The sequence below is a fragment of the Pistacia vera genome, unplaced genomic scaffold, assembly GCF_008641045.1.
Source record: "Pistacia vera cultivar Batoury unplaced genomic scaffold, PisVer_v2 Contig552, whole genome shotgun sequence".
Classification (NCBI taxonomy): Eukaryota; Viridiplantae; Streptophyta; class Magnoliopsida; order Sapindales; family Anacardiaceae; genus Pistacia; species Pistacia vera.
The window spans coordinates 123,814-145,669 of NW_022196393.1; the positions used below are offsets into that span (position 1 = coordinate 123,814).

Genomic DNA, 21,856 nt, shown 5'->3' on the forward strand with positions numbered 1-21,856 from the left:
AATAAAAATGTTAATTAAGAAATAATCACAAAGGTATAATGCTAAGGGTAGAATTATAATTCCACACACTCAAATCTAACAAGTTGGGTCAGAGACCGCGTTTTTTCCATTGCCTGTTCAACTCTAGATAAACAATAATTTTGCTTTTAATTTAAGAATTCCTTTTTCTACTTTTTCATCTTCATCTTCGTTTTCGCGCTACCAGCTTCCAATTTCCGAATCCCTGGACTGGATCTCACTCACAATTCACAGCTTGCCTTCAGCAACTCATCAATTCACAGACAAACAGGTAACACCTCTCATCTAAACTCGTATCAACCTTCATTTCCTTCTTAGCTTCCGCTTCATTTTCTTTTTTTAAAAGTAATGGAAGATAGTTCGGATCAGTTTTGCAGAAATCTATGAAATTCGCTTTTGTTTGATAGACTAGTTTTATCGCAATGGAATCTTCAAACTTGAGATTAATCATCATGTTTCTTTAATATATTAACCGAATTTTCTTCGAATCTTTTTTTATATAAGTTGATACTGAAGAAATTTTGAATCTCCATGGCATGCGTATAGAACAAAGAATATGAAATAAGGTTTACAACTTTACAAAAATTTATAGTTTGATATAATAATGGTTGAGCAAACGGATTGGTTGGTTTAAAGTTTGCATATGCACTTAGGTGGCTAATAATTAGTGGGGTATACGCAAAACTTCTAGAGAGTTTTGAGTTTGAGGAAGGGAATAGTTGAGTTATTGATGGGCTTGCTTGCTTGCTGGCGGTGTCATCTCATTCCCTGTGGAGCCCGTTACTTTTCTACAATTTATTAGAGTTGGCTGTCTGTACCGGGCATTCATAATTGGTAATTATGTTTAGGCCCACCAAATTTACATCTCATTTTTTAAGAAAAATTTACCCAAATGATTAATTTTAAAATCAAATTACAATTTAGAATACAAATATTCATATCATACAAAAATCAACTCAAAACTTTTCCATTTGGTAAATAATAAATAAATTAACTTATAATTTGTTTCAACATCGTTAGAATCTTTTCATTGTACTCTGTCAATTTAAAAAGTCATGTATATTTATCGATGTGATTAAAACAAAAAAGAAGAACATAATTTAAAAGGTTTTATATGTGTAGAGATTCTAGAGAAATGGGGGTTCAGGAAATAATAAGAGGGGTAAATACAATAGTCTTCATAACTCGATCATCGATGACGACATGGCCAAAATCTGAATTGCCCCAGTTAAAGCCATTTTACTTCCGACGTCTGGCCTGTTTTTGGGGTTCCTTTATTTAATATAAAGAATATTTGGTGCTGTCAATTTAAAGTGCTGCACCTTTGAATAACTTTTGTCTTTTGGTTTAATGTGGTGAATTATTGCATTCATTATCGGAAGCTAATACTAGAGCAAAGATAATTTATAGTGTAGCCAGTTGAGTCAGGATCTCTCAACCGTGTGATTTTAAGGATAGCTGTGAAACTAGATTCTGAAAGCACTTGCTCAAGTGTGAAACAAAGACTTAAAAGGCTTCCGGCCCCTGACTTTTTTGACTAATTTGTAGCGGTTATGAACGGGCCATATGTTCAAACTTGAAAACGTGTTGTCAAAACTTTAATGACCGTTCACTAACATCCTTTCTGTATTCTGTGGTCGAACTCTGTTCCTATCCAGGGTTCTAGCTTTCTCTATCTCTAGTGTTCTAGATGAAGTCGTCTTTTGTATCAACGAAGCTGAAAAGCCAAAATTCATGATGAATTGAAACCATTATATATTAGTTCTTTAAGGTTTGATTTGTTGCCAATTGTGGTTTGTTTACTCTTTGTTTCACTTGAATTCACCTTGAATGGTTCTAGTTACTTCTGTTCTCTCTATCACATCTTCACTGGTTGACTGGTTGGCACTTGATGGTTACTTGATCATTTATACGTGGAAGTCCATCTTGAACAGGTTTATAATGAAGTTCTGAGGAAGTTTTACAAGTCCAAATTCACCCCAGAAGAAAAATGAAGAAAGAAATCACATTGGTCCATTCCCAATGCATTTTATTCTTCCTATGGGTATATCTCTTGTTACTAGAAAGGGCAGTGGGTGATCCAAGATCTCAAACTGTCAAAATGATGTGTGGAAACCAATTGGAGCACAACACAACTATTTTTGTGCCTAATTTTGTTGCTACAATGGAAAATATTAGTGAACAAATGCGAACAACTGGTTTTGGAGAGGCAGTTACAGGTTCAGGACCAAACACAAACTATGGGCTTGCACAATGTTATGGAGACCTCTCTTTATTAGATTGTGTATTATGTTATGCCGAGGCACGTACACTTCTTCCCCAATGTTTCCCCAACAATGGAGGTCGGATTTTCCTTGATGGATGCTTCATGAGATCAGAGAATTATAGCTTCTTTGAAGAGTATACAGGTTCTGGAGACCTGGCAGTTTGTGGGAACACAACAAGAAAGAATTCAAAATTTCAAGAATCAGCTAGGCAGGCTGTGATGCGTGCAGTTGCTTCTGCACCTAGTCATGGAAATTATGCGCGAGCTAAGATAGCTGCTTCAGGTTCCAATGAGTCAGCTTATGTGTTGGCTAATTGCTGGAAGAACCTGAATAAGAGCTCATGTGAAGCATGCTTGGAGAATGCCTCTGTGTCTGTATTGGGGTGCTTGCCTTGGTCAGAGGGTCGAGCACTGAATACCGGGTGTTTCTTGAGGTATTCAGAAAAAAATTTCCTTAACAAAGAACGGGGAAATGGAAGCAATAGAGGTAAGAAGTAGTTGTGATATGATGAAGCTTGTAATTTTACAGACAAGTAACTTCCTATGCTGATAAATTTGACCTCATCACGGTTTTTCATCAATAAATTATGCAGGGACCATAATAGTGATAGTAGTTTCAGCAGTCAGTTCCTTGGTGGTTGTGGCAGTTGTAATAGTTATTGGAGCTCATATCTGGAAGCAGAGATACATACAAAAGAAAAGAAGAGGTAAAAAGCTTGTTTTATATGCATTTTCTGCGTCTTGGAATAAAATATCAGGCACACAGAATAATGAATGCTACTGTGATTCTCCCTTGTTATCAGAATATGTTGTTCCAATGGGAGTTCTTATACTACACATTCGTTTAGCCTCCTATAATTCCTGAAATGTTATGTTATGTCATCAATATCGTGGGAAATAAAAAAGTAAAGCAAGTACAATGTGGTATTTTATTGCTTATATTGTTATTTTCAAGTTTCTTATCTTCTTTATTGTTTTATTCTTTCCTTCTAGGTTCAAATGATGCAGAAAAATTGGTGAAAACTCTTAAAGATAAAAGTTTGAACTTTAAATACTCTATACTTGAGAGAGCTACACAATCTTTTGACGATGCCAACAAGCTTGGCCAAGGGGGATTTGGTACAGTCTATAAGGTAATTGTCCCCTATGTTTATCTTTAATTTTTATTTGTTCCAATTTAAAAGATTATAAAACTATTCTGCCTTATTTTGTCTGAGTTTTTTTTTTTTTTTTCACTGCAGGGTGTTCTGCCTGATGGAAGAGAAATTGCTGTCAAGAGGCTTTTCTATAACAACAAACACAGAGTAGCAAATTTCTACAATGAAGTTAACATTATAAGCAGCGTAGAACACAAAAATCTGGTCAGATTGCTGGGATGCAGTGCTTCAGGACCTGAAAGCCTTCTTGTCTATGAGTTCCTGCCTAACAAGAGCCTTGATCGCTTCATCTTTGGTAATTAATAAATTAATGAGAGTGAATTTTGGCATTTCATAGATGGTTTATTGAATATTTACTATTTTGAACAACATTTTTTCTCAATTGTATAGCAATACACTGTTACACTGAATTCTGAACCTGACTGAAGTCTGTAATATATGACATGGTAGCTGCAGATTACTTGTTCTTATATAGTGCTTTTCTAATGACATGACAGATTCAACAAGAGGTAAAACACTGAACTGGGAGAAGAGATATGAAATTATCGTTGGGACAGCAGAGGGTTTAGTCTACCTTCACGAGGAATCCAAGACTAGAATCATTCACAGAGATATAAAAGCAAGCAACATTTTGTTGGATACAAAACTACGTGCTAAAATTGCCGATTTTGGGTTGGCGAGGTCTTTCCAAGAAGATAAAAGTCACATCAGCACAGCCATAGCAGGAACTTTGTAAGTATAAAGTCATTAATAATTTGATCTGGTTTCAACTCATCTAGCCATGTCCAAAGCACTAATTCCTTTTATAATTTCAGAGGATACATGGCTCCAGAGTACCTAGCCCACGGCCAGTTGACAGAAAAGGTAGACGTATACAGCTTTGGTGTACTTTTGTTGGAAACTGTTACTGGAAGGCCAAACAACAGGAGCAAAACCTCAGAATACTCTGACAGTCTACTGACAATTGTATGTCCAATAACTTTCATCAATCCAATTTTTTATTTTCTGTTAACAGTTTATTAATTACTAAACTAAAAATTTCACATTCGTTTTTCTGTAATGGCAAAACAGACTTGGAAGCATTTTCAAGCAGGGACTGTTGAGGAACTTTACGACAGAAATCTCATGTTGAACAACTGTGATAACAGCGTTGTTAAGGATGAAATGTTAAGAGTGGTGCAAATAGGACTTCTCTGCACTCAAGAGAACCCGTCATTGCGACCAACAATGTCAAAGGTGCTACAGATGCTACAAAAGAAGGAAGAACACCTCCCTGCACCCACTAGTCCCCCCTTCACAGATGAAAAAACTATGGAACTAAATGACACTTGCGAGGACCCAAGCCATCCCTTGAATTCTGGCGCTTTTGCATCACTTGCCAGTATTACCCATAGTTCCTTCTATCCTAGATGACCCAAACAAAGAAAAGTTGGAATTTTCACTAAACACAGAAATATTCAAGATGTTGATTAGAAGTGAGAAGCCCCCAGAAATCTGAGACTATCAGCAGTCAGCAGACTTTACGTAACCATCTTGGTGGCCTTGTGCTGGGACTAAGCAAGCATATATATGAAACATTGGCAACACAGAGGATTGTAGATATAATATTGAGGTTAGTAAAGCCAAAATTTCCAATTCTATGGGAGAGTGAGAGGGTGTTTTACCACTGTAAATTATTATTATTTTGTTTGTTATAAGTTGATACACGTTGGACAGTGAGGCTTTAGTGCCTAACAGTACAAGTTACCTGTAAATATGTTCCATTATTGGCCGTTTTAGGATGTAATTATCTTAAACAAGTTTGAGTGATAATAGGCAATAGCAGAAGATCAAAATGAGCAAACCATCATATGTGCCTAAACATGACATTTGTATTTTTATCCTAAAATTAGAATAGGAATGCAGTGATGGAATTCTCATTCCCAACAAATAGTTGTGGGAGAGTTCTCGGCCTCGCCAGTAATTATTCCACTGCTAAAAGCAATGAAAGCAGAAAGTAAACGACTTGTCAGCCGCCTATGAAAACAGTGACTGATATGTGATCAACCCATCGGCATAGAAGCCATTCACATACTGGAAACAATGAGCGACAAATCATCGACATTTTAGCAATTTAAAAAATTTAAAGTGACAAACCGTCCGCCTTTGAAAAGAGTGAACGACACATCGTCCATCTTTAAATAGAGATGCACAGCACTCTTGAGCCACCTGCTGCATCCCATGTTCTGCTATGAAATTTTTATTACTTTGACAGTTTGATTACTACAAAATGTTCCCAGTTCATCGAATTTTGTGGAAATTCATGGGACAAGATAGTTAATTTAATTACGTAATATTATTATGATCCATTTAGCATCATCCAAGTTTGGAAAAGGAACGAGGAAGCACTTGAATTTATCTTGTTGCAACAATTGTTCCACAACTTGGGGAAAAACCTCAAAACCCACATTCGAAATACAACTATCTAAAGAAATGGTGATTTTTAATCAGAAGACAAATGTGGAAAAAAAGTAGCCAGAGAAAAATGAAGGGTGCATTTGGTTCAATATTTTTACCCATATTCTCAACCTGATTTTACAAATAACGTTTGGCTTATTAATCAGACAATGCAATCCTGAAAATAGAATCCTGACAGTTTCCTGATAGTTTTTTTACTGTTGAAGACAGTTTGCAGTCCTACTTTTATTTCACTTTCTCACTTTTCTTCACTGCTTTAGTGCTTCACCATTTCACTTTCTCAGTTTGGATCACTACTTCAGTGCTTCACCACCGTCACAAACCATCTTGCTACCCTCCCAACAAATTCTTCTCCAACATAATCTTCCACCTGCAAATAGAAAACAAAGCACATTAGCCAAACGACCAGCCACTTGAATCAGAAAACCACCCCACAGCACCACCCAATCAATCTGCCAACATCATCACAACATAACCACACAACCACAACCCATCACCATCATCGCAAACCCACCATGAATACCACCGACGTCGCAGATCTGTCACCGTGAAGCCCCGACGTCTCCGATCGTCACAACCCCATCGCAACCACCCACGTACGTTGCAGATCCACCACTGTAAGCCCCGACGTCTCCAATCGTCACAACCCCACGGTAACCACCCACATACGTCGTAGATCCACCACGGTGAAGCCCCGATGTCTCCGATCGTCACAACCCCACAGCAACCACCCATTTAAGTCGCAAATCTGTCACCATGAAGCCCCAATGTCTCCAATCGTCACAACCCCACCGCAACCACCCACGTACGTCGCATATCTGTCACCATGAAGCCACAAACCCGTGAACACCATGACCGGAAAGATTTGACTTCCATGAAGGGAACACTTTGAATGGGAAAGGTGTTTTTGCTTCTTTTTTTTTTGCAGGTTTGTAAATCTGTTGTACAAAAGATGTGCGCATGAATTTGTTTGTGAGTCGAGTTTGTAAATCTGTTGATTTTTTTTGTTTTGCAGGTTTGTAAATCTATTGTACCCGTGAATTTATTCGGAGAAGGGAAAGAGACCCGCAAAGTTTGCAAATCCAGTTTCTCAGCTTTCGTGATGTGTTTGTTTTCAAGACACTCAACGCAATTGTCCTGATTTTTATTTTTATTTTGGCTTTGTGTTAGTACTATTTTTTCCTTTTAATTTGGACTTTAATAATGCGTTTTATAATTGGTGAACTCAAAGTGTTTTTTGCACATGAGAAACTTGGATCTGTGGATTTGTTTGCGGGGTTTAACAGTTAGAGCATGTGCCATTTTGATTACAGTGTTTAGCACATGCGTCATAATATTGTGCAGCTTCATATGTTCTGTATGTAACAAACTGTATGTAATGGATAAATTTTGGGAGTAAAAAATTATTAGATTATTAGAAATATTTTTTTTTTGGATTTCACTAACTGATATATTTGTTCTGTAGATTCGACATCAACACTCATATGCACAGATGTCAGTATAATTTGTCCCGACGTCGCAAGATTGATTGCTACTTGAAGCAGAGGCGAAAGTTTCGACGTTTTTCCAGACTTGGAGTTCGTCATACACCCTTTTGGTCGACATTGTCTGTATCTTCCCCTGCATTGACGTCTTCAAGCAGTGTCGAATCGAACGAGGTATAACTTTATCTATGTTTACTTGATTACGTTTACATGTGCGTATGTCTATTTGTAATGTGATTGGTGATTCGTATGGTGTCCTAATGTTGGTTGTCGTTCTCATCGTACTGTCCTTAGATGAGTGATAACATGAACTAGTCTGCTGAGATGACCCACAAATTTCTGGTCCTGTTGTCTGAGCGGGCGAAAACTTCGTACGGTACTTCAATAAAAACAGCAGATTACCAGGAAATGTTGGACGACTTATCATCAGTGGCTGGGAGGATACTCAACGTCACAACTAACCTCTAAGTACTTTCGCCTGCAAAGAGTATATCAAGCATGGCGAAAATTGTTGCAACACACGGGGTTCAGGTGGGATCATGAGTCACAAAGTCCAACGTGTCCTGTAGAGGTTTGGCAAGAATATGTCAAGGTAAATTTTCAACTTTTTCAACTAATATTAATCAATGACATCGTGATTGTACGTATTTTTTTTTCGGACTGCTAAATATTAATATATTATTCTTTTACATTACCAGCAAAACCCACAGGCGCAACAATTCTACCACAAGGGATTTTCTCACAAGGAGTTTTATGAAATCATATTTGAGAAGCAAACTGCCACTGGGAGATATGCGTACACATCTACATCTCAATCGATGGAGACCTCTACTTATTCCAATCAAGGCACAATTCCCATGGATGATAGCGACTTTGAACCTGATCCAGATCGGATGACAGGGGAAAAACGGCCAAACACATCTGGCCATGGAAGAGCAAGAAATAAGAGGAATAGAAGCGGCCCTGGACAATCACTTGCGGATGTCATTGGTAGATTGACGAAAGAGCTTGTGGAAAAGCGGACTATGGGATCAAGGGCTAGCAATCGCAATGGAGATGAGAGGGACGAAGAGAAACCAATGGTCCATCTGATCCATTTTCCATGAGCAATTGTATTGACATCATGACGGCCATGCAAGTACCTATATAGTTTTACATGCCAGTTGTCAAGTACTTATATCAAAATACAGGGTGGCGAGAGATATTCGTGAAACTCCCGCCCGAGGAAAAGGCTAATTGGATTGTTAACGACTTTCGCAATTTGTAGATGACACTGTATGTCCTAAGTGTTTGCCAACACTTTTGTATGCGTCAGTGGGTACTTGTCATTAGAATTAGAATTAGAATTTATAAAACTATTGTATGAACTTATTAATTGTGCTACTGTTTTATGTCAGATTACATGTTTCATATGAGTTTTGGATTGTCATTAGAATTAAATATTGACTATTATATTTTGATAAGTAGTACAACAACTGTTAATTGTTGATCAATGTTTTGCAAATGTGTAGGTTTAAATGGCATCGTCTAGCCGTATAGGAAGAAGACAACGTTCTACATATGACGAAGAAGAAATACTGACAGATATAGCCATTGCACTCTGCGGTGTTGCCGCATTAGAAACAACTGGGTGTCAACTACAACATACATCCATATTAACTGGTCATGAGTACATGTTGGAAGTACTCAATGGTCATGCTGACATGATCTTTGACAAGTGCCGCATGAACAAAGACTGTTTCACATACTTATGTGACATTTTGTCAGAGCAAGGCATATTGCAACCAACCAGGAAGACGAGTTTGGAAGAACAAGTTATGATATTTCTAACAATCGTTGGTAAAAATAAGACAATCAGAACGATGATGGAGGATTTCCAACATTCGGGTGAGACGATCTCTAGATATATTGGCGCAGTTTGCGAGGCGATATGTGAGTTAAAGACAGAGTTTATCAGAGCACCTGACTTCAGTGATGCTCCATTGGAAATATCAGCCAATCGAAAATATTACCCTTTCTTTAAGGTACTGGTTCATTATGTTTTCTATCAGTGGATAGTTAAATTCATTGTGTTATTAATGTTGATAGTCAATTAATATGAGTAAAATTCAATTTTGATGATAGGACTGTTGGAGCCATTGATGGCACACATATATACGCTTTGATTCCACATGAATTTGCCGATAGGTACCGGAATCGCAAAGGAACATTGTCACATAATGTAATGGCTGCATACGACTTTAGGATGATGTTCACTTATGTCGTTACTGGATGGGAATGATCTATGCATGATTGAAGAGTTTTAAATTCAATTCTTGATGATCCTAATTCTGGATTCCCACATCCTCCACCAAGTATAAGTATTTTCTTGACATATTATAGCATATTTACTCCACTGTTGAGGCCCTGTAATTCAAATAACATGTCTGATTTTATCATAAGAAAATACTATTTGGTTGATGTGGGTTATCCAAATAGAGAGAGGTTCCTCGCCCCTCACAAGCGAGTGGCTTACTATATTTCTAATCACCGCCATAACCAAAGGGGGCTACAAGAGTTGTTTAACTACAAACATGCTTCACTCTGTAATGTTGTCGAGAGAACCTTTGGTGTTTTGAAAAGACGGTTCTGTATTCTGAATAGAATGAATAATTACCCGTTTGACAAACAAGGAAGGGAAAATTGTTATAGCATGTTGTGTACTTCATAATTTTATTAGAATGTACAATATGGAGGACCCTATCTTCGAACAATATACTGAAAATACGAGTAATGAGCAAGTCTATTGTGCTCACCAAAATGGGGCAGAAGATGGCCGAAATGGAGAAAGACTGAGTCAACCGCAACAAGGTACTATAGACAACATGACGACTGTACGAGATAACATAACGAATGCACTGTGGGCAGCACAGTAGATCATATCGTAGTTGTTAATGGAGTACACATGTAAGAACGATTGTAAGGGTTGATAATTAATACTTTTGTCATATATGTATTAATGTAATGTTTTTAAACAATTGAATTAGTACTTGAAATTAATATGGGTTTTTATTTTTTAATATTTACTGGTTACAAAATTACCAATAAAATGTTTAATATTATTAAAATATAAATTGATAAGTTTTAAGGTTATAATAATACATTATTTTAACAAAATGCACCAAAATATTATATTAATAAATCATTTATAAAAAAATATATCAATCAAATATTCAACACAAATAACAAGGTCAAAATACTCTACCAAACACATATTCTTCAAATCTTATTCTCGTAATAATAACCCTACTCAACTATCCAATATTATTTCCAAAATCCTATCCAAAATAATAAAACAAACGGACTCGAAGTTAACGAGTGGCCACTAAGTTCCCCATGAGGCCTCCACCGATCTCATAATGTTTAGCTCTAGAAAATCCTACTTCCAGAGCAAGCTTCTCCAACTCCTCCCCTACATAAAATGAAAAAACCAGTATAAGGCTATGGCCAATGACAGAGAAAATGTCTTTATAACAAATCACCAAGAAAATTTACAATCAAAGAGTGTTCTTCTTCAAAAATTTCAGCATATGGTCAGTCAACAATTTGTCTAACAATAGATAGCACATGAGTTATTGAAGGTATTTTTGGGATATTAAACCGATTATCTCACAACAACATAAAAGAAAAGAAATTTCACTAACAGTTTTTGAGCAGGAATAAACCTGTTAAAAATTCCTTGATTGAACTCTTCAAATACTCGTATTCCTTAGCAAGGCCATAACCAGTTGCCACTGGGACAACAACATTATCAATCATCCATTCCTTGAGAAAAGAAAACAAATGTAGAAAATTTAGTTTAACATGTTTGCAGCTGATGAAAATTAGTTCTGAACTATTGATCCAACAAACATAAGATCGAATCGCAACACTAGATTAAATTCAATTATATACAAAAAGGCCAGAACATGAATTAGTATCTCAAGCTAGAAAGTGAGTTAGAAACCAACATAAGAACGACATTTGTTATTTCTATTGAATACCTGAATCGTGGCAGTAAATGGTTGAGTGCTTTTGTTGAAGTCAAGGACAGATACTGTAGAGCCTGCAAATCCCAGGAAGAAAGCAAAACCCTCATCATGTTGCATTTTACTTTCATTATTTCTTATTCCTGTACAGAAGGAAGGGGGTATAAGGCAAAACCTGGTTTTAGAACTCGAAACATCTCCTCAAAGGCTTTATGTTTATCTACCACATTTCGTAGCCCATAACCCATGGTAATAGCATCAAAGAAACAATCAGAAAACGGCAAATCAAGAGCATCACCTTCAACCCACCTACATGAATGAAAATATTACTTCCTTGGGACAGTTACTACTACTAATGTTACTGCAAAAATTAAAATTTAATAGCTACAGATGAAATTTAGAAGGATTTAATGATCATTTTCCTGTACACAAGAAACTTTGGCAAACTTCATGACCATATACATGAAATAGAGTTTCCTAATTTTTAACAGTTATATGCAGGTTACTGAATCCTTCAACAGCTAGATTTACCAATGCTCACTCTATATTCTTGTAGCAGGACTTTCTGAGCAACTCCTGCCGCGATGAAGCTATTGACAATTGTTCCTTTGAGAAATCAAGACCTCTCACCTGCAAATTTTGACCAGAAAAATAAAAATCACACAAACAATTTCTACTATGTAAAATGAATGCGGTAAAGGATCAATAATACTAATATGAATAAATCAGCATGCAAATCAGAATATTATTTTATTTTGAAAGCAGAGAAAAAAGACTGTATAGGTTCCTTTCTGTTATTGTACACCATATTGATGCGCCTCGTGCTGCAGCACATACTCAGAAAAAGAAACCAAGTTTTGATATGAAAAGTAAAATCATTTGATTGTATCATTGAGACACAAACGAAAATAGATTCAAAGGCAAAGAAAGAGAAGAAACCTTGCCATCAGGCCCAATCTTCTCAGACAAAAGAAATGTCAGATCCCCACTTCCACAACATACATCCAACACATTGTCTCCAGATTTTGCTCTGTTCCAAAATTTCAATATTCAGCATAAAATTTCAATAACAAAAACTCAAAAATATATAAAATTGCATACCCACTCCAGGATACAGACATTCGCTTCCATATTCGATGTTGACCCAAACTCAATAAATCATTCAACTGCAATTTCCCATAAAAAAGGAAAAATAGGAAATTTTAAAGAAACCGTTAAATGAATAAAAGCTAAGTGCAACGAAACGAACAAGTGGAGTTGACTCACGTTATCATATACGGGAGCAATGCGGTTAAAGAGCACCTGGCGCTCGTTAGCACAAAGAACCGGCCGGTGTCTGAACCGGCTAGCCGATGAGAAGGGAAGACTGAGCTGAAGAGAAGCCATTGTTACTCTGTCAGCTCACTTTATCAGTTGTTTATCCTTTTAAATATTTTTATATTGAGGTGGATTTAATTGTTTCTTCACCTTGTCTGGCCCATTTAGAATAAATGGACTGGCCCGTATTACTTTGGGCTCCGGATTGAAGTGGATCCGAGCCTGTAACAACTCGTAAAGAGAAAGGAGGTGAGGCTACTCCCAGCAGATAAACTACTCTTTGATTCTTGACACCTGTTTTCTAAATAATAGTAATGATTTATTTGCTTTTAAAATAATTACAAAAAAGTATTAATAAATGAAAAATTATAAAAAAATAGACGTACTTAAGGCTTTAGATCTAATCATTTTTCAACTTTCAAAATAATTTGGAATTTTTTTGATAAAATTTTATTCTTAAGGTTGTAACTTGTAAGTTTCAAAAGCTATAAACATGTGTTTGATGAATTAGACTTTCAAATTAATGTTACAAATATAATTTGTACTAAATGTTTTTTATAATTATAAAACTCTTTTATAAATATTTAAAATATATAAATAATTTATTTATAATTAACAAAAAAAAATTGTGAAATATTAAGCAGTCTTAGTCTAATGCTCTGTTTATTTTTTAAAATTTTTATTAAATTACTTTATTTGATTGATTGATTGATTGATTAATTGATTTTTATAAAATTATTTTTAATTTAATATATTATAAATAAGGTATATCCGTCACTGTACATATATAAAATCACTTCTTTTTTTTTTTTTTTTTTTTTAAATCTGATTTTCAAATCTACCCTTCCTAATTTTTGAAAATCATTTATAAATCAAATTTTGTTTTAATCAACTTCAACATCAATCACTTTTAACTAGTGTTACCAAACACTTTTAATGTTGTAGTATAAAATGAAGTGATTAACGCTTAAGATACAATAATCTTAAACATACTCTTAGAAGAATTAGACCAAAAAAAAAAAAATTTAATTTAGGGGCATATAATTTAAAAATAAAAAATGAAAACATATGAATTTGAATTCTCTTTGAAAAGATTTCTATAATAACTACTTTCTACTAGTATACTTTAGAACATATACGATAAAAACATACATATATAGCATATGAAAAATAGCTGGACCCATATTTTCCTTTACTTATAAAATATAATTCTTTACATATACCCAAGATAACATGTACAGATTAGCAACGGTGGACAGTGATGTCATTTCTCTCTGCTTTTCGATGTCCATCCGACCGCTTCTAACATATTTCCTGCAAAACATGAAAAAACAACCGGGTGAGCATAAAAATCCTTTTCTCTTCTATCCCTGCAACTTCCTCTTTGGTTCTTTCCTTACTTATTTCTTTTCTTCTTCCTTCTTTCTTAATTCTTTCTCTTTTCTTTCTCCGTTTCTAATTCTCACGGCTCCTTCTTTCTTTCTAATTCTTGCTGTTCTTTCTTTCTCTCGGTTCGTTCTTTCTAATTCTTTATTTCTATTCTCTCCAACCATGAGGGAAGTTATGGTAATATGCATGAATGAAATGCATATGCAATAATGCAAAGAAATGCATTTTCTTTCTTCTTTTCTATTTCTTATTCTATTTCTTTTCTTTTCTTTCTTTTCTTGCTTGCTCAAGCTCCTCTTTTCTTTCTTGTTTTTCTTTCTTTCTTTTCTTTTCTTATTATTATTCTTATTCTTTCTTTTCTTTTCTTTGCCGATCGGACTTAGTTGATGCATGGATTCGGAACTTGGCCGTATGAATGAGTACAGTCCTCATCTACATGCACTCTTGCGGACTGTACAAATTCTTTCTTTCTTCTTAGGCCACTCATTTAAGATGGCGTGCATGTAGGAATTCTTCTTGGTACAACCCTCATCCACATACACTCTTACGGGTCATACAAATTCTTCTTCTTCGTATGCCACTCAATTAAGGTGGCGTGTATGTGGGAATTTCTTCTTCTTAGCACTCACGGGTTCCCCATCGCAACAATCTATTCTTTTCTCTTCTTTAACACCTTTTCTTTCTTTAAGTCTTTAGTGTTTTTCTTTCTTGTTCTTTATTCTTATGAATTCTTTATTCCTTCTTGAAAGTCTCATGCATATGTAAGTATATGCATATGGATGGCTCATGCGTATGTTTCTTTCTTAAGTGCAATTATGCAATGCAAAAATGCTATGTTGCACAAAATAAGTTTCTCTACTTTTGCACAAGCTTCTCTTAGGCATTTCATGAAACATCATGCATGCATACTTCAAGTCTACTTTAACTATACTTGTTCTTCTTTCGTACACCATCCATAATGAGAGTAAAACTCCCTTGAATCATCTCAAATCCTAGCCAAGAAAATACACTTCATAAATGCTCTTAAACTCCCTGTAAATTCAACCCAACTTCTATCAACTCAACCAACCATTCTCATGAAGAAAACTCATTCATGGATCATCATCAAACTCAATAACAAGTTTCACACACAAATCTCAAGCATATGGACTTCATATAAAATGCACATAAAACAATCTTTATGCTTTACTTGCTCAAACAAGGGGTTAGGGCTAGATTTACTTACTTTATGCTTGAATAGTCTTCACTAAGGCTCTCTACACTTGTTGGACTCAAACTTTCTCTTATTTCCTAAGCATAAACTTAGTAAGAACTTAACGCTTACATAAATAAATCTCATATCTAGAGCAAGGATTCTTACCTCTTGTTGCTTAGGATCAATTCCTTATCAAGTTTCAACCAAAAGCCCTTAAAAATCCTTGAAAGATTGAGTGAAGAATTGAGAGAAAATGGAGAATGGAAGAGGCGGTGGAATAAGGAAAATGAAGGTGTTTATAAGACTAATCTCTTAATATCTCATATTATAGGCATACTTTCCCATTTTGCCCTTACACTTTATTAGAAATTCCATCTTTGTCCTTTAGTCATTTACACTAATGCCCTTACCTTTATTACATTCTCCATCAAATTTTCTTATTTTTCCATTCTTCACAGTTTCAACTAATTAGGGGTAGAATAGTCATTTTGCCCCTAAGGAAGATTTCTCTAGAATTTTCTCAGGGTTCTTCGCCTCGGCGAAAAAATCCAAAGAGTTCTTCGCCTCGGCGAAGTTCTGACACCAATGTGGAAAAAAGTTCATTACCGCGGCGAAGTTTGCAATTGTCGATTTTTCAATCTTTTCCCTTGAAACAAGCAAAACAAAGGGCATAAAAGCAACAATAACTCATTTCCATTTAACTTAGGCCAACATACAACATTTAAAAGACAAATAAACTTGAGTAAACGATGTACCTCAAAGTGGGCGTTACAATTTCATTGCCCAAGAGATTACATCAAATTCGAGAGCAATTGTATGTTTTTCAATTTTATTTGTAACGCCACAAAAATAATCTCCCTCATACATATATTACATTAAGTTTACTAGCTTATTTATAAGGTTGAATTAGGTTTTGTAATGTAGGTTTTGTAATCTCCTACGGTTACTTTTTAGCTATATGAGTAAATCCAAACAATTTGTGACTCGGGGTCTCTTCTAGTGCACTTTGTGAATGTGAACAATTATAGGCAATCAAATAGGCACAAATACAAAGTAAATTGCACAAAAGTAAAGAGATAAGGAAAGAGAAAAGCAAACACAAATGATATAAAGTGGTTTGATCCCAACCTAACCTACCTCCATTCCTCTAAGCTTTCTCTCTTAGAGTATTCCACTATCTCCGTTGGTTGATCACCCAACCAAGCAAATCCAATACAAAAAGATTTCCTCCAGGTGTTATGAAACTATTACATGAAATTGTTTCACAGGGTGTCATTGAAATCTCTCACACACACTATGACTTACTTTCTCTCACTAAAAATGCCCAAAACCCCAAGAGTGAGCCCCACGCTTTTACAATCCAAGGTTGATTTCATACAACAATGAAAACTCCTTACATAGAGTGTATAAGCAAGTGTTTAACCCAAGATAACCTACGGGTGTTAGGTGAGCCAAGCTGAGCTCGAGCCCAAGCTCCAATAGGTCAAGTGTCACGTTGAGCCGAATTCAAAAATCAAATACTCGACTCGAGCGGCTCGTGAGCTTACTAGAGCTTGATAAGGTATATATGCAAGTTTTGCAACTATTGGTGGATATATGTAATTTACCATTTGCCTACTAAACTATGTAACAGTGACATTTACACCCTCCAAAATTCAAATTTCTTACCCTAACTTTTTTTGCCAGCTGAGTCCTCTCTTTTCTTATTTCTCCTTCGTCACCTCTCTTCTCTTTCTCTTTTCTTCCTTTCTTCTTCATCTTTATTCTTTCTTCTCATCCTTCTCTTTCTCTCCCCATTCCCTTCTCCAAGAGTCTAGAGCTGCCCAAACTTTGGCGGCCTAGATCTACCCAAACTTTGGCAACCCGATCTGGCCGCCTCTTGCCTAGATCGTGGCAATCATGATCTGGTCGCCGCTTGTCCAAATCCTGGTATTTGATTGTATCTTTCATTATTTTATTTATTTTTATTTAGTATGTGTTTGTAATTGTTTTGACATTGGTTCTAGGTTTCATAAAGCTTTTGTTATCTATGTTTAGTCTTGTACTCTTGTTTATGTGTGTTAAAATATTTTGTATAATTTGGTTTGTTTGGGAAGAGAGTTTCGGGTGATTACTGATTGATTTGGGTTGAAGAAAAGTTCTTTTATTATTGACATTGGTTCGAAATCGGGCTCAAGCCGAGCCTGAGCTCGATCTACATAGGCAATTAAGCCGAGCCTGAGCCCCCATATTTTTGTCGAGCTTGAGCTTGGGCTCAACATTTGAAGCTCGTTTGAGCTCAAGCTCGAGCTTCCCAATACTCAGCTCGATTACACCCCTATGATAACCCAATCTATAAGGATACAATGTTGGTGTAGCAAAGGTATGATTTAGAAAGAGAAATAAACAATTTAAAGCTCTTTGATTTTGATTGAACACTTTTGCTAACATGTTTTTTCAAGTTTAGTATGCCAAAGTTGTTTAGGTTTGGGTTTTACACACACACACGCCAAAGTTGTTTAGGTTTGGGTTTTACACACACACACATGTGTGTGTGTGCAGGAGTCCCCAAAATATAGTCGTTGTGCCTAAAAATCGAACTTGAAAAACGTAGAATTCAATTGGCTGCCTTTAATATGGATGACTAGATAGACATGGTGTCTATGTGATGCCCACATGGCACTACCTATTGTCAAAATTCAACTGCCAAACCTATCAACCGGACTGGCAAAACCCAAAAATATGGCTTCTTCCCAATCTAGACACTAAACAGGACAACCAACAAACCGACCAAACAAATATTAATTTATCCCAAAACTTTGAAACATGACATTGTGACTCAATTTTAAAATCTAGAAACACCCCAAACTTTAAATTATTACATTTTGACCTGAAATTTAAAACCTATAATCTTGAAGCACAATTCGGTTGAACGTATGGCTTAAACTACATAATATGAAAACTTTGGAAAAGAAAGTTTAACAACCTAGGTTTGAAAAGTAACAGTTTAGCCTAAATCTTAAAAACCCAAAAAAAAAGTTTTTGAGAGCTTTCATATGTAAATGACTTTTCTAACCAATACTCATGCTTAATACAAATAAAATTGATTACAAGGGAAACTACCTAGACTTAAGCTTTCTTAATTTCTTCAAATTTCTTCTTCCCAGCTTTGTCTTTTCCTTTCTTGATATTTCTTTGTATGGATTGGGAACTTCCTTGTCATCTAAGTACACAATTAAGAACATGTCATAAGTGATACTATATAGGGACACATTAGTTTTTTATCATCAAAATAAGAGCACTGTGACTCATTGGTCAACAATATATTTATGAGGTTATTCATAATCTTCAATGATACTTGTTCTTTCAATCCCATTATTACATTTTGCCCAAAGAACTTCTTGGTTTGAGATTGAGGTTTTAATATTTTTGGCCTCTAGTTTTAATTTAATTCTTTTATAATTTTGAATAAAAGTTTTAAAATATCTTAGCTTATGCTTATGTACATGGAATTAAGGCCTAAATCAAGACTTCACATAATTATCTATGATAGTTAATTAGTATGGAAATTTTACTTTGAAATTCGAACTTTAATTATGATTTTTTTTTTTTAATTTGTATTTGAAATTCAAATTTTATGATCATATAAGTATTTTTTAGTTTTTTATGTTAAATAATACATTTGAATAAGTTTTCCTGAATTAGTCATTGGATAACAAACTTTTCCTAATAAACAACTTAGTTATAGAAAAACAGAAATTTCACTCACACATACAAGACATATGACTTCACATGTTTCGCATCCAACACAACCAAAATTTCATCCAAGGTTCAAATTAATCCATACAAACAAGAAGGTTATATTCTAGACAACCATCCATGTCTCACAAAAGTCAACACACAAATTGTTATAGTAGGTGCCCTAAAGCCAATCCAAAATATTGTAATTGACTCTAATGTATCATAATTATCTATTAATAAAAGGCATTATTTGCCTTATTCATATATTATGTAAATCGTATTCTTTTGTATGTAATAATATACCCTTAGAATGATATAACCTTGACAAGGGAATGATGAGTTTTAAGTCTTGATTGTGAGATCCCAATGAGCACATATGGTGGTCATTCTAAAAACATTCGTAGCCTTGTATTATCTTGACCTAGGGGATAGATAATATGGTAAGGCTATCAAAGCTAGACCTGACAAAACGAGCAAGTGGGCTAGGTCGAAATGGGTGTGGGCCTCACAGGTATAGGCCTTAAACGGGTCCAAAATATTTGACCTGCACCCTACCCTATGCGGGTACAAATGGACTCACGGGTACTCGATACTGTTCATCCTTAGTTTTAAATTACAACAATTACACCCGCAAAATGGTTGTAGTTTTCAATTATGACAGTTACACCCCCAAATATTGTTGCTTTCTATGATATCTCTTCGCATCTAATCTGATTGATCTTCATATTTAAAAGCACAACATTTTTTTCATAGAATTTTAAATCGAATTGTGCGATAATCTTATTAACGTATCAAAGTCATTAAACAAAAAAAAAAAAAAAAATCTATTGTTGATATTTGATTTAAACTAACAACTTTTAAATATAATATATGTCTTGATAAAATTTGCAATAGGAGTAGCTCAGGCAGCCCTTGATCTACTAAATATTTATCTTCCTCCTATGATCTCAAGCATAGAAACAATTGTTGCTGCTTGCATTCAAATAAAAATAAATATTGAAACAACGAACATCCACTACTTAAAACAGTAAATTTACACTACTTAATGAAGTAGCAATTCTCAACCTGAAATTCAGAGACTGTCAATATAAAGCATCAATGACTAAAAAATTTCTAAGTAGGATTTAAATAAGTTTTACTTCTTTGATTCTACACGCAAAATTCAATGAAGTATAATCATTGAACAAGATACTTCAATCGACTAAAAAGAAAAAGAAAAAGAAAAGCCTAATTTTCATTACTATATCTGCATTTCTAGCCATCAAATAAACCCAAACAACACGAAAATATAAAAAAGAAAGAAACACCATCCAAATAAAATAAAGAAAACAAAAATTACTACTAGAACAGGAGGAAAAAAAGCCTTTATAACGTCATAAATTAATATATTCTCAACTCTTTTTATATCTCAATTACTTAGTAAGTCTTTCAAGCAAATCATCAAACACTTCAGTTGCATCCATAACTTCACCATCCTCTTCAATCAAACATTGAGCTCAGTCCTTAAACAGCTCAATATTTACTCATCAAATCAATTAAAAACTTCTGACAATAACTAGTCAATTCAGTATCTAAACATCAAGGGTGGTTCTTTTATCGTTTACCAACTGATTACACGTATACTTAATCGTTTAAAATAGAGGGCCAATAGTTCTGCATAAATTTCTATAAGGGCCAGGGGTAATTCTTTTATAAATCTTTCTAACACATCACTACACATCCATCATAAACACATAGATGCAATAAATCATGAAGTGAGAAGCTAACATAGTAAAGTGAAAAAGGTTTCCCTAGTTAAACCTTATGGATCAGTAGTTGAAGACTTGGTACTTGGTAGTAGTTGAAGAAGAAGAAAAAGAAGAAGAGAATCGATTTAGCAGAGAAGAGAAAGTAGAGAAGTGGCGATCAGTGAGTGTGAGAGTCTGAGAGAGGAGATGTCGACAGTGGACGACGACGGTTTGACAGTGTGAGATAATGAGAGATGATAAGAGTGAGTGAGTGTGACTGTGTGAGAGAGCTAGAGAGGAGATGTCGAGATGAGGGACTTAGTATAGGGTTAAGGATTTCAAACCCAAATAATTTGGGTTTCTTTTTTTAAAAGATAAATGGCTACCAATGGGTCTACCTACCTCACCTGCTAGCAAAACGGGTCAATCCGGGTACGGGTCCAAAAAAAGGGTCTAATGTATAAGACTTGTACCCTATATTTTTTACCCCGGTTTAGGGTCGACTCTTGAGTCCAAACTCGTTTTGCCAAGTCTAATCATAGAGTTGAACAACCACATTGAAAAGTAGTGACAAGTCTCGCATGTTAAGGTATTTTGGTGACAACCTCATACAATGCATGGGTGTTTGTTGGTTGCAAGTTCACTGGACTGATCTGCTAGAAGATTTCATGCAAATGGTAAACCCAGTGTCTATGGAACAAATCCTCTTACGAATGGTCGTATATGTGGTCCTAAGACTTTAGATCATTTGAGTGTCGTATGTGCATAGTGGTATAGTTTGATGCTAGCCTAACATAATCCTTTTTAGGGTTATCAATACAGTGGTGATTGGCTACATCGTAAAAGATACTATGATTATGGTGGATCAACAAAGGATTCATCACTCCTGGTTACAGGAATAGTTATCCACAAAACTATGGCCACAGTAGAATTAAGAGGTTGCTCAAATCCAATTTAATCTCGATTGTTAGTTTGATAACCAAACACCAAATACATCAAGGGTGTGATTTGAGGATGATACTATTTCAGTACCTCAACCTTGATGAGATAATAGATGATGAAATGATTAGATTGCATGGTAACCATACCGTTGACAAGTATCAACTCTTTGCTAATCTC

At 35.2% G+C, this 21,856-nt stretch overlaps 2 protein-coding genes and 1 long non-coding RNA gene across 6 annotated transcripts; 2 read left to right on the forward strand and 1 right to left on the reverse strand.

The window, feature by feature from the left end:
* The first annotated feature begins 115 nt into the window (after window positions 1–115).
* Window positions 116–4,956, forward strand: LOC116108075 (cysteine-rich receptor-like protein kinase 2). Of its 2 annotated transcripts, XM_031394356.1 has the most exons (8): window positions 116–289; window positions 1,953–2,771; window positions 2,878–2,991; window positions 3,278–3,417; window positions 3,526–3,736; window positions 3,939–4,173; window positions 4,257–4,407; window positions 4,513–4,956. In XM_031394356.1, exons 2-8 carry the CDS (start codon window positions 2,009–2,011, stop codon window positions 4,852–4,854), a joined length of 1,956 nt encoding a protein of 651 aa, XP_031250216.1. In that variant the 5' UTR covers window positions 116–289; window positions 1,953–2,008; the 3' UTR covers window positions 4,855–4,956. The 2 variants fall into 2 exon arrangements, with proteins under 2 accessions (XP_031250216.1, XP_031250217.1); XM_031394357.1 differs by lacking the exon at window positions 116–289 and having other exon boundaries at window positions 1,422–2,771.
* Window positions 4,957–6,722: 1,766 nt separating this feature from the next.
* On the forward strand, window positions 6,723–8,644 carry LOC116108056. The gene is made up of 4 exons (XR_004124584.1): window positions 6,723–6,826; window positions 7,364–7,556; window positions 7,677–7,974; window positions 8,081–8,644. It is a non-coding gene; the product is annotated as an uncharacterized LOC116108056 (long non-coding RNA).
* A 1,983-nt stretch (window positions 8,645–10,627) lies between these two features.
* On the reverse strand, window positions 10,628–12,791 carry LOC116108078 (2-phytyl-1,4-beta-naphthoquinone methyltransferase, chloroplastic-like). Of its 3 annotated transcripts, none has more exons than XM_031394362.1 (8): window positions 12,656–12,791; window positions 12,495–12,555; window positions 12,329–12,419; window positions 11,931–12,019; window positions 11,565–11,698; window positions 11,405–11,466; window positions 11,087–11,186; window positions 10,628–10,833 (listed from the first exon to the last, which is right to left on the reverse strand). In XM_031394362.1, exons 2-8 carry the CDS (start codon window positions 12,518–12,520, stop codon window positions 10,733–10,735), a joined length of 603 nt encoding a protein of 200 aa, XP_031250222.1. In that variant the 5' UTR covers window positions 12,521–12,555; window positions 12,656–12,791; the 3' UTR covers window positions 10,628–10,732. The 3 variants fall into 3 exon arrangements, with proteins under 3 accessions (XP_031250222.1, XP_031250220.1, XP_031250219.1); XM_031394360.1 differs by having other exon boundaries at window positions 12,509–12,555; window positions 12,656–12,790; XM_031394359.1 differs by having other exon boundaries at window positions 12,491–12,555; window positions 12,656–12,790.
* Window positions 12,792–21,856: the final 9,065 nt, after the last annotated feature.

What these genes read in the sequence shown, in the direction of transcription:
- LOC116108075 (XM_031394356.1), top strand. Translation starts at nt 2,009, where the DNA reads ATGAAGAAAGAAATCACATTGGTCCATTCCCAATGCATTTTATTCTTC. An exon ending in GGGAAATGGAAGCAATAGAG is followed by an intron (nt 2,772 to 2,877) that starts GTAAGAAGTAGT and finishes TAAATTATGCAG; the next exon opens with GGACCATAATAGTGATAGTA. An exon ending in ACAGCCATAGCAGGAACTTT is followed by an intron (nt 4,174 to 4,256) that starts GTAAGTATAAAG and finishes TTATAATTTCAG; the next exon opens with AGGATACATGGCTCCAGAGT.
- LOC116108078 (XM_031394359.1), bottom strand. Translation starts at nt 12,775, where the DNA reads ATGGCTTCTCTTCAGCTCAGTCTTCCCTTCTCATCGGCTAGCCGGTTC. An exon ending in AGATTGGGCCTGATGGCAAG is followed by an intron (nt 12,020 to 12,328) that starts GTTTCTTCTCTT and finishes CAAAATTTGCAG; the next exon opens with GTGAGAGGTCTTGATTTCTC. An exon ending in TCCTGCTACAAGAATATAGA is followed by an intron (nt 11,699 to 11,930) that starts GTGAGCATTGGT and finishes TCATTCATGTAG; the next exon opens with GTGGGTTGAAGGTGATGCTC.